The sequence below is a fragment of the Ceratotherium simum genome, chromosome 1, assembly GCF_057802395.1.
Source record: "Ceratotherium simum simum isolate JZ-2026a chromosome 1, ASM5780239v1, whole genome shotgun sequence".
Lineage (NCBI taxonomy): Eukaryota > Metazoa > Chordata > Mammalia > Perissodactyla > Rhinocerotidae > Ceratotherium > Ceratotherium simum.
In genome coordinates this window covers 40661621-40674370 of record NC_141900.1, presented here as the reverse complement: position 1 = coordinate 40674370, position 12750 = coordinate 40661621, and the positions used below count along the sequence as shown (strand labels likewise).

General features: G+C 38.9%; 1 protein-coding gene across 3 annotated transcripts in view; it reads left to right on the top strand.

The window, feature by feature from the left end:
* Positions 1–12750, top strand: part of SLC25A13 (solute carrier family 25 member 13) — a 192639-nt gene that overhangs the window by 68543 nt on the left and 111346 nt on the right. For all 3 annotated transcript variants that reach the window (XM_087422872.1, XM_087422758.1, XM_087422808.1), the window contains exon 4: positions 11685–11800. In XM_087422872.1, coding sequence (XP_087278998.1) covers positions 11685–11800 — 116 coding nt within the window. The remainder of the gene's footprint in view (positions 1–11684; positions 11801–12750) is intronic.

Below are 12750 nucleotides of genomic sequence, written 5' to 3'. Positions count from 1 at the left end.
AGATTTTACTTTTATTTTTATCTCTACCATTAATCCTGGACAATTGTTTGGCTTCTGTTGTAACACACAGAAGAGGGTTATAAGGAGAAGTTATTTTTGCGAGGCACTCGTGTGGTTAGGAACCTTAAGTAAAAGTGGTAATTAGATTTTGATATGGTGTATTGTCTACAACCAAACTTCCTGAAGTCTGAACAGATCAGATCCTTATGTGCAGTTACTTCAACTTGCGTAGCCACAGAGTTGGCCTGGAGATAGGAGCCAGGAGGGAGATGAAAGGGACCACATGGAGTATAAGGCACTGCTGAGCGAGAATAAGCAACAGCCGGAGGAAGAGAAGAACTGGAGGTTATACACCTTGGATACCAGAGTCAGTGTGATTCTTTGTGATCATTTGTTTCTGTTTTCAGTTCCCTCCTAACCCTGCACCTCTCTTTCAGTCCTTCTGCCGCTACCGAAGTTTAGGTCCTTGCTGTTTTGTTTCATATAAATTTTTTTTCTTATTACAAAAATAATTCAGTATATGTATTATTGAAAAGATTAGAAAATAGAAAAAAGAAAAAACCCCTCAAATTTCTGATATAACTACCTAGAAATAACCATTGCTAACACTTTGGTGTACATCCTTCAAACTTTTTTGTATCTGTATAAAATATCATTTTTGTCCATTTTTAACAAAATGGGATCGTTTTCTACATACATTTGTATAACTGAGTTTTTACTTAATAACATGAATTTGTTTATAACAATTTGTAGTGGGTGGATAGTATTCTGTGTATGAATGTTCCTTTATCTAATCAGTCACATCCGGTTGCATATTAAGGTTGTTTTCACTATTATCAACAATGCTGCTTGAATATCCCTGCAGATAAAATTTGCACACATTCATTAATTATTTTTTAGGACAAATTCCTAGAAGTGGGATTGTGATGTCAAAGAGTGTGGGCCTTTTTGAGACTTTTGCTGTGTTGTCAGATTGTCCTCTAAAGAACATAGCACCGTATGCCCATCCCCTAGGCATAAGGTGCCCTTCTTTCTCCCTCAGGCCTTCCTGACTCTCCCCTGGATTCAACCAACACATCTCCCCAAATCCAGGCTCTTCTCCTTCCAGTTCATTTAACGCTCCTCTGCTAGATTAAATGGTTTGAAGCACAAATTCGTCATGTCGTTAAAAATTTCAGACTTTTGTCTGCTGTCAGGACATGAGCACCATACCTTCCATTGTACTTGCCCTCATTCTGGCAAACTTGCACTTCCTGTGGCTCTTCACCTCCAGCCTTCCTTTGTTGGTTCCTGGTTCATCTTCTGCCCCCCGGACCACCAGTTCTTGGGGAGCGCAGTTTGCCCTTTACATCTGTGTATTCCCAGCACTGGCCTGTGCCCAGCACATGGAGTAGGCACTGAAGCCCCACTGCTGTTGGTGGCCTCTCCTTCACTACCTCCCATCTCTACTCCATCACATCTTACCTGTCCTGCGAGACTGATATTACATGTCCACTTGGTCACCTGTTCCCTTTGATGTCCTATGTTCCTAATTTCACTGACTTTCTCCGTCTCCTCCTTTCTCTCAATATAACTGTAATCTTTCCCTGCTCTGAATTCATTGAGTAATTTATCTCCAGTTGTCTTATATTACCACTTTTGCAATAGTATTTTAGTTTTCAGTCTGTATTCTGTATCATAAGTATAGGCTAAGAGCTATCCCTTGGACAGTTGAGAAGCCAGGAGAGGAGACCTAAAGTTATGCTGCTATAAAGAAGCACTGTCTTCATTTTGGTGTGTATCCATCCTTCTAGTATCTTTCTATGTATGTAATAGATCTGTAATCTTACATTGTCCTAAGCATAATGTACAGATGCAATCCACTTTTAACCCCTTTCCTCTTTGGCTCAGGATTTGATAGTAGTATGTAGTGTTTTAGCTGTTTTCCCTGGACTTTAAAGGAGTCGTATGGTTGTTGCTATTATAAATGGCTTTCAGAAGGAGAACAATAGCTCTAGTGGTTTGGAAAACAAAAATGACTTGCTTAAAAAAACCTCTGATAATGTCAGAACCATGAAATAAAGTAGAAAGCTCCTCTCCCCTACTCGCTGAATGGTGTAGCCTGAGAAAATGTGACTTCTGTATTTGCTTCCATGGTAGCTGACCTGTGTCCTACTATTAGCTGTTGCAGGTGAGCATTAGTGTCAAATACTATTCCTGAGATACTAGTCCCAGAGTTCATCGGAGTTGTGTGATTTATTTTAGAGGGCATCTGACATTGTCAAAGAAGTTTTGGAAGTTGAGGGTAGAAAAGGAACTAAGTGAGCTCACCAGCCAGGTCTGAACTTGATTAAGCTTGTATTCTTTGTTGTAACTTATGCTAATACCCATTAAATCTGTAAAGCAAGAGTGAAGTACTGTTTATATGAAAATATACATATATATAAATGTTTTTAGATATCATGCTGTGAATGAATAATATAATACTATATAATTATTCTAATAGTCTTCTAGTCAGATTATTTTGAAAATCCAAAATGATCTTGATGAACAGTAAGACATTATGATTTCATGGTTCATCTTATATACCTCCTACATAGAAGTATAATACTTATATCTAATAGGATTACCAAATTACATACCTTTTTGGTATCTGTAACATGCCTAAAATACCAGAGTATTCATTGGCCAGTTATGGTTGTGAAACCACAGTGACATTGCCAGAGAAGGATTTGTTCACATGCATAGTTAGTCTTAAGGTTTCTCATACCATTTTGAGAGGTAAGATGCTCTTTTTATTATATTTAAGCCTTTTTTTTTTTTTTTTTTTTACTGAGGTCGTAATAGTTTATAACGTGAAATTTCAGTTGTACATTATTATTTGTCAGTCACCATTTAAATGTGCCCCTTCACCCTTTGTGCCCACCCCCCAACCCCCTTCCCCTCTGGTAACCACTAAACTGTTCTCTTGGTCTGTGTGTTAGTTTATCTTCCACATATGAGTGAAGTCATATGGTGTTTGTCTTGCTCTGTCTGGCTTATTTCGCTTAACGTAATACAGTCAAGGTCCATCCATGTTGTTGAGAATGGGACGATTTTGACTTTTTATGGCTGAGTAGTATTCCATTGTATATGTATACCACATTTTCTTTATCCAGTCATCAGTCAGTGGACACTTGGGTTGCTTCCATGTCTTGGCTATAATGAATAATGCTGCAATGAACATAGGGGTGCATAAGTCTCTTTGAATTGTTGATTTCAAGTTCTTTAGATAAATACCAAGTAGTGGGATAGTTGGGTCATATGGTATTTCTATTTTTACTTTTTTGAGAAATCTCCATACTCTTTTCCATAGTGGCTGCACCAGTTTTCATTCCTACCAGAAGTGTATGAGGGTTCCCTTTTCTCCACATCCTCTCGAACATTTGTTATTTTTTGTCTTGGTGATTATAGCCATTTTAATGGGTGTAAGATGATATCTTAGTGTAGTTTTGATTTGCATTTTCCTGATGATTAGTGACGTTGAACATCTTTTCATGTGCCTATTGGCCGTCTGTATATCTTCTTTGGAAAAATGTCTGTTCATATTCTCTGTCCATTTTTTTGTGTGTGTGTGTGAGGAAGATAAGCCCTGAGCTAATATCCGTTGCCAATCCTTCTCTTTTTGCTGAGGAAGATCGGCCCTGAGCTAACATCCGTGGCCATCTTCCTCTACTTTATATGTGACGCTGCCACAGCATGGCTTGACAAGTGATGCATCGGTCCCTGCCCGGGATTTGAACCTGTGAACCTTGGGCCACCAAAGCGGAGTGTGCAAACTAACCACTATGCCACTGGGCTGGCCCCTGGATATTTTATTCTTTTCATTGTGATTGTAAATGGGATTGTATGCTTGAGTTCTCTTTCTGTTAGTTCGTTATGAGAATATAGAAAGGCAACTGATTTTTGTAAGTTGATTTTGTACTCTGTAACTTTACTGTAGTTGTTGATTATTTCTAATAGTTTTCTGATGGATTCTTCAGGGTTTTCTGTATATAAAATCATGTCATCTGCAAACAGCAGGAGTTTTGCTTCTTCATTGCCTATTTGGAGTCCTTGTATTTCTTTTTCTTGCCTAATTGCTCTGGCCAAAACCTCCTGAATAAGAATGGCGAGAATGGGCACCCTAGTCTTGTTCCTGTTCTCAGAGGGATGGCTTCCAGTTTTTCCCCATTGAGTATGATGTTGGCTCTGGGTTTGTCATATATGACCTTTATTATGTTGAGGTACTTCTTCACCCATTTTATTGAGAGTTTTTTTTTTTTTATCATAAAGAGATGTTGGATCTTGTCAAATGCTTTTGCTGCATCTATTGAGATGATCATGTGGTTTTTATTCCTCATTTTGTTAATGTGGTGTATCGCCTTGATTTGCAGATGTTGATCTATCCGTATGTCCCTGGTATAAATCCCACTTAATGATGGTGTATGATCTTTTTAATGTATTGCTGTATTCGGTTTGCCAATATTTTGTTGAGGATTTTTGCATCTATGTTCAAAAGTGTTATTGGCCTGTAAATTTCCTTCTTTGTGTTGTCCTTGTCTGGCTTCGGTATGATGTTGATGTTGGCCTCATAGAATGTGTTAGGAAGTGTTTTGTCTTCCTCAATTTTTTTGGAATGGTTTGAGAAGGATAGGTATTAAATCATCTTTGAATGTTTGGTAGAATTCTCCAGAGAAGCCGTCTGGTCCTGGACTTTTATTTTTTGGGAGGTTTTTGATTTACTGTTTCAGTCTCTTTACTTGTGATTGGTCTACTCAGATTCTCTATTTCTTCTTGGTTCAGTTTTGGGAGGTTGTATGAGTGTAAGAATTTATCCTTCTAGATTGACCAATTTGCTGGTATATAGTTTTTTATAGTATTCTCTTATAGTCCTTGATATTTCTGTGGTATCCATTGTAATTTCTCTTCTTTCATTACTAATTTTATTTATTTGAGCCTTCTCTCTTTTTTCTTAGTGAGTCTGGCTAAGGGTTTGTCAATTTTGTTTATCTTCTCAAAGAACCAGCTCTTTATTTCATTGATCCTTTCTACTGTTTTTTTGGTTTCAATTTTATTGATTTATGCTCTAATTTTTAGTATTTACCTCCTTCTGCTGACTTTGGGCTTTGTTTATTCTTTTTCTAATTCTGTTAGGTGTAATTGAAGATTGCTTATTTGAGATTTTTCTTTTTTGTTAAGGTGGGCCTGTATTGCTATGAATTTCCCTTTTAGGACCACTTTTGCTGCATCCCATATGCGTTGGCATGGTGTATTTTCATTCTCATTTGTCTCCAGATATTTTTTGATTTCTCCTTTAATTTCTTCAATGATCCGTTGATTGTTCAGTAGCACGTTGTTTAGTCTCCACATATTTGTCACTTTCCCAGCTTTTTTCTTGTAGTTGATTTCTAGTTTCATAGCATTGCGGTTAGAAAAGGTGCTTGATATGATTTCAGTCTTCTTAAATTTATTCAGGCTTGCCTTGTTTCCCAACATATGGTCTATCCTTGAGAATGTTCCATGTGCACTTCAGAGGAGTGTGTGTTCTGCTGTTTTGGGATGGAGTGTTCTATATATATCTATTAAATCTATCTGGTCTAGTTTTTCATTTAAATCCACTATTTCCTTCTTGACTTTCTGTCTGCATGATCTATCCATTGATGTAAGTGGGGTGTTAAGGTCCCCTACTATTATTGTGTTGTTGTTAATATCTCCTTTTAGGTTTGTTAGTAGTTGCTTTATGTACTTTGGTGCTCCTGTGTTGGGTGCATATACATTTATAAGTGTTATGTCTTCTTGGTGGAGTATCCCCCTTATCAATATATACTGCCCCTCTTTGTCTCTCATTACCTGTTTTGTCTTGGAGTCTACTTTGTCTGATATAAGTATTGCAACACCTGCTTTCTTTTGTTTGCATTAGCTTGGAGTATCGTCTTCCATCCCTTTACTCTGAGCCTGTGTTTGTCTTTAGAGCTGAGATATGTTTCCTGGACGCAGCATATTGTTGGGTCTTGTTTTTTAATCCATCCCACCACTCTGTGTCTTTTGATTGGAGAATTCAATCCATTTACATTTAGAGTGATTATTGATATATGAGTGCTTAATGCTGCCATTTTATTGCTCGTTTTCTGGTTCTTCTGCATTTCCCTTGTTTCTCGTCCCGTGTATTTCAGACTACTAATTCAGTTTGGTAGATCTCTATGATAGTTTTCTTAGTTTTCTCTTTATCTGTTATTTGTGTCTCTGTTCTGATTATTTGTTTACTTGTTACCATGAGGTTTGTATAAAAAGTGATGAGATAGTCTATTTTCTAATTGCCTCTTATTTCCTTAGACTAAGACCATTCCACCCCTTTACTCTTCCCCTTCTAAGTTATTATTGTCACAACTTATTCCATCTTTTGTTGTGAGTTTGTGGCTAAAATGACAAGACTGTATTTATTGTTGATGTTTTCCTTCCCTTTATCTTTAATGTTATAATTAAGTGTTTGCTAAACTGTTCTGATAGAGAGCTGCAATTTTCTGATTTTGTCTACCTATTTATCGCCTTGCTCAAGGCTTTGTAACCCGTCTCTTTTTTTTTTTCCAAGTATGAGGGCCTTCTTGAGCATTTCTTGTAGGGAGTGTCTTGTGGCGATGAACTCCCTTAGCTTTTGTTTATCTGGGAAAGTTTTTATTTCTCCATCATATCTCAAGGCTATTTTTGCTGGATCGAGTATTCTTTTTTTTTTTTTTTTGGTGAGGAAGATTGGCCCAGAGGTAACATCTGTTTCCAGTCCTCTTTTTGCTTGAGGAAGATTGTTGCTGAGCTAACATCTGTGCCAATCTTCCTCTACTTTACGTATGGGACGCTTCCACAGAATGGCTTGATGAGCAGTGTGTAGGTCTGTGTCCAGGATCCAAACCTGTGAACGCTGGGCCGTGAAGCGGAGCACATGAACTTAACCACTACGCCACTGGGCCAGGCCCTGGATAGAGTATTCTTGGCTGAAAGTTTTTATCTTTCAGAATTTTGAATATATCATTCCACTCTCTCCTAGCCTGTAAAATTTCTGCTGGGAAATCCCCTGAAAGCCTGATAATGGTTCCTTTGTAAGTTATTTTCTTCTGCCTTGTTGTCCTTAATATTTTTTTTTTGTCATTGACTTTTGCTAGCTTTCCTACTATATGCCTTGGAGAAGGTTTTATATTGATATAGTTAGAAGTTCTGTTAGCTTCTTTCACTTGTATTTCCAGCTCCTTCCCCAGGTTTGGGAAGTTCTCAGCTACTATTTCTTTGAACAAGCTTTCTGCCCCATTCTCCTTCTCTTCTTCTTCTGGAATACCTGTAATCTTTATGTTGCATTTCCTAATTGAGTCAGATATTTCTCAGAGAATTTCTTCATTTCTTTTTAGTCTTAGTTCTCTCTCTTCCTCCGTCTGAAGCATTTCTATATTTCTTTCCTCCAAACTGCTGATTCTCTCCTCCATGATATCACTTCTGTTATTCAGGGAGTCCAGATTTTTCTTTATCTTGTCCATTGTGTTTTTCATCTCCAACATTTCTGATTGGTTTTCCTTTATAGTTTCAATCTCTTTTGTGAAGAAGTTCCTGATTTTATGGAACTCTCTATCTCTATTTTCTTGTAACTCATTGAGTATTTTTTATGATAGCTATTTTGAATTCTCTGTCATTTAGATTATAAATATCTGTGCCTTCAGGATTGATTTCTGGGTGCTTGTCATTTTCCTTCTGGTCTGGAGTATTAATATATTTTTTCATACTGTTTGATGGTGTGGATTAGTGCCTCCACGTGGTGATAGCATCTGGTCGCAGATTCCACCTGCCACCACTCCTTCCACTTCCTCTGGGGGGTCCAGCACCTACCCCTTCAGACATATGGCTGTATGGGTCTCTCAGACGTCTTTTGTGTTTTGTGAGTGTCCTCTGTTGGTATATGAATGTCCTTTTTGTTGTATCTTGGGGGGAGAGTCTAAGGGAAGAGCTCACTCCGCCATGATGCTGATGTCACTCTTCTAAGCCTTTCTTTATTCAAATCATTAAATGAAAATAAAAATGTCCCTTTTCTAGATAACACACTTTGTGATTCACTTTTAACTAACCTACTGTCTGTGCAAGGATGATTTAGCAAATGATTGTTTTCTGGCCTGACAAACTGCCAGTAAGTTAAACTGGTGAGCAGTGTGACTGTGAAGTTGTTGGTACCTGCTCAGAGGGGTCATGGGTTGTGAGGAGTGCTGGCAAGAAGAAAGCAGATAATCAGAAACACATTTCTCCTCTGTACTGCTTCAGTAGTCTAGAGAGTGGTGAGTGAGCATCCCTAATTGAAATGCTCCTGGGCAGTTTCTTTCACAGCTATAAGTAGCCTTTGTTTAAAAACTCTCCAATCTATGTTTCCAAGCTTGGCCTCTGTGTTAGTTTGCTAGGACTGCCATAACAAAGTATCACAAACTAAGTGGCTTAAACAAAAAGAAATTTATTGTCTCATAGTTATGGAGGCAAAGATCAAGGTGTCAGGAATATTGGTTCCTCTGAGCCTGTGAGGGAGAATCTGTTCCATGCCTCTTCCCTAGCTTCTGGTGGTTTGCTGGCAGTCTTTGGCATTCCTTGTTTTATAGAAGCATCACCCTAATCTCTGCCTTCATCTTCACATAATGTTCTCCTTGTGTGCATATCTATGTCCAAATTTCCCCTTTTTCTAAGGACTCTAGTCATATTTCATTAGGTGCCTGCCCTACTCCAGTATGAGCTCATCTTAACAAATTACATTTGCAACGACCCTGTTTCCAAATAAGGTCATGTTCTGAGGCATTGGGGGTTAGGACTTCAACATGAGTTTTTGTGGGGGACACAGTTCAACCCATATCAGACTCTCTGCTGAGTTCTACACTGGTCCTTTTGGTTTCCTGCTGGACGGCAGGCTTCAGTGTCTAACTGATACCTCAAATTTAACGTGATCAGAATTGGTCTTACTCTCTCACAAGTCCCTTCTCTCTTTTGCCTTTTTTATTCTTTATCCTTTTGGTGATATTGTCATGCCACTCACTTATCCAACTTAGAAGTCTTGGGAATAACTTGGCCTCTGCTGTCCTTCAGCCTCTGACATCCAATTGCTACCAAGTTTTGTTATTCCTGTCTCAACTGTATTTCTCTAGCCTTCCCTCTGTTTTGAGTCCTCATGCTCCAGCTCTGGTTTAGACCTCTGCTGTCCCTAGCTGTCAGGCTGTCTCCCCACATCTCGTCTTTCCTCTGTTAAATTCATCTTCCATGCCAGTTCCTTTTCTAAAACAAAGATCTGAACCTGACATTTATTAACCCAAAAACCTTCAGTGACTTCTTCCTGCAAAAAAGTTAGGATCTATGACTTGGCTTTTAAGGTGCTCCATAGGTAGCTGGCATTACAGGTCAAGCCACTCTTTACCTCCTCATGACCTATTAGATAGAAGGTTGGTAATATGTCCTTCTCTGAACACAGCGCACCCCATTTGTCATCATCTCTGTACTTCGCTCTGTTCTTTCTTCAGTGTGGAATGACCTCTCTCTACCCTTCCTTCTTCTCTCCGTCTTCCCATGTCAGTTGGAATTCTATCTCAAATGGAAACCAGGACACCTGGCTTTTAGGCCAAAATGCCAGAAGCCAATTGTTTCACCTTACACAAATCATTAACTTCTTCCGCTTATCTCAAAAGTGAAATGAGGAGGTTGAAGTAGATGGTCTCTAAGATCTTTTCAACTTTAAAATTTGTTCTTTAAATGCTACACCTTCTTGAAGCATTCCCCAGTTTTTCTAGTCAGAATAAATCACCCCTCCTTTTGTGCTCCTTAGTGCTTTATTTCTTCTTTTTCTTTTGATGCTCAGCTCTTGCATTCTGTTGGGTGTACATGCACATGACTACCTCCCCTGCCCACAGCAGGTTGTAAACTCCTTGAGGCCAGCCAGGAATGTTTGACTCAAATTTGCTTCCCTTCCTATCCCTTCCTACCCCTAGTCTTGCTTACCCATAGATTCTCAGTGAGACAGACTGTAGAGTAGAGGATAAAATGTTCTGGGCAAATATTCTTCTGTAACACGTGCTGTTCCTGAATGTTTCCATGCATTCATAAGGATGTATTTTGAATTGTGAATGACATGTAGTGTATTGAACACACCATGAGTTTTTCCTTTCTTTGTGACATTATTATAATCAGGTGACATTCTGGGAAACAGCTAAGTTAACTCGGGAACACTTTGTATAAAAATGTGTTCTCTCTGAGGCCAGCCCTGTGGCGTAGTGGTTAAGTTCAACGGGCTCCGCTTCAGCGGCCCGGTTTCGCAGGTTCGGATCCCAGGTGCGGACCTACACCACTCGTCAGCCATGCTGTGGCAGAAGATTGGCACAGCTGTTAGCTCAGAGCAAATCTTCCTCAAGCTAAAAAAGAGGAAAATTGGCAACAGATGTTAGCTCAGGGTGAGTCTTCCTCAGCAAAAAAACAAAAAAAAAAAGTATTCTCTCTATAAAATATTTAGAAGTAATTAAGTGTTCAGTGAAACATAGGAAAACACTTCTGTTTTCTTCCTCCCTGTATATCCTCCAGTGACTTGGACTATCTCAATGTATCACTGGAATATTTGGATATTTAAATTTTGAAATACAAAATAGTGGCAAAGAACATTTCTAGGAAAGCTTTTGTGAATTTGTTTACTTCTTGGAAGTCAACAAACATCTGTGGTCTGTCATGCTCTTCCTGAAGGATAGATTTGATCATGTCATGATCTTGCTCAAAAACTTTCAATCACTCCTTGCCCCCTAGAGAAGAATGACCAGAGTCTTTTCTTGTCTTTAGGCCCATCTCTGGTCCTATACTTCTAATCTCATTTCACAGTGTTCTCTTTTATGCAGTCTTCTGTCCAGACAAAATCAGTTCCTCTCCATTTTCCTCGTACACTCGCTAGCTTTCTTGCACCTGCCTTTCTGCAGGCATGTCCCCTGCCTGAAGTACTCTCCCTTCTACGCCCATTACCGCATACCTAAATTTCACTCACTTTTCAAGACACAGCTCCGTTCTATTTCTACTGCAAAGCCTTCTTTGATTTCTTACCAGAATTCTGTTATCCTGTTGCTCTCTGTCTTATGATTTGTCTCTTTTTGTGTACTGTTTCTAGACCAGAGTTATCTGCCTCGCCAGACTAGAAGTTCCTTGGGGTCACATTTCATGTTTGATTTATCTGTATTCCACGCCCCGCCCCACAATATCACCACTGGTTCAATCCACATGTGGTCAGTAGATACCAGTAATGAATGAATCTCTGTGAATCATTTTTTAATGGTGTATAAAGGTATTAATGAATGACAAAGCTGCTCTATTTTGCCATTACACAATCACATCTTAATCTAAAGCATCTAAACTTTAATTCTTGAATCTAACAATATGCCTGAAACAAAAATGATCCATTGGGTAAAACAGTTACATTTGAAATTATTATTCATTTAATGTGTCACCATATCCTCAAACCTGTCATGTCTTTTAGATTCTGTACATTATTATTTCAGTCGACTATATATGAAAGGAATGTTAAGTGTTTATGTAAGTGTTTTTGAGTTTTATTTTTTCTCATTTTGTTTTTTTCTTTAGTGTATATTTGTGTCTGCTTTTGTTTTCCACCAGCCACTGACTTTATGCTTTGTGTTCATTTTATGTTGCAGATTAATATCCTTTCAAGAATTTGTAGCATTTGAATCTGTGCTGTGTGCCCCGGATGCTTTGTTCATGGTGGCCTTTCAGCTGTTTGACAAAGCTGGCAAAGGAGAAGTTACTTTTGGTAAGGAGTGTGAATGTGTGTGCGCCTAAGTAAGCGCAGACTGTGTGAGCTTTTTTTTTCAGGAATGAAGTGTATGGAAATGCTTTTAAGAATTTAGCATATCCATTTAAACAAAGTTATCTCAGTGTTTTGGGGCTTCAGTTCAAACATCTTCCTATTTGAAAAAATAAGTTTTGATGTAGTAATTTTGAGTCTGATTTAGTTTTAAGGTGCGGGAGGACACGGCATGACTTTTTCACAAGAGTCGTAAAATGTGAGAGCAAGACAGGGCTTCTGTTCATTCCCTTCACAATCAGTAGTGCTTTCCACTGGGAGAATGAAGAAGTTAATAACCTGCCCAAGAACAGAAGGCACTCATGTACCCAGTACTTTGTGTCCTTACCTCGTCTTCGTGGAGTAGCTTGAGGCCAGGGGCACTGCACAAGATGGTAATTCAGAGTGGTACATGAAGAACCTTGTTCTTATAAACAGTACGTCCCCCCCCCCCCCGCCCCAGCCTGGGTTGGCAGTGCCTGCTATGCTGCTGCCGTCTTTATTTTGAAGAGCAGAACCATCTTCAGGGGGCTTAGCTGCAAAGCTGTAGAAAACCCTGAGGTTTTTTAAGTATTAGAAGAAAGGGAAGACCAGGAAGTGGTAAGGCAGTGGTAAGTTCTTTTTTAAAAATAAACTGGCTCCTGAAGATGGATTTGACAGAAAGTACCACGTTTCCCTTGGACCATGTGGTCTCCAGTACGTGTAGTCTGCGTATGTAAACCTGCTATAGAGAGCATTGTCCAAGAATTTAGGAGCCCTTTTGGGCATACAAATTGTGCATTCAGGGGAGATGGCAAATGTTTCCATTTTAAACGTCTTTATTTGTAGTTTCCAATTCATTCAGACCTCTTGGGCTTGTCTTATTTGATGGATTGTGAGAAATGTACAGATGGAGGGAAAATACAGATGGTGGAATA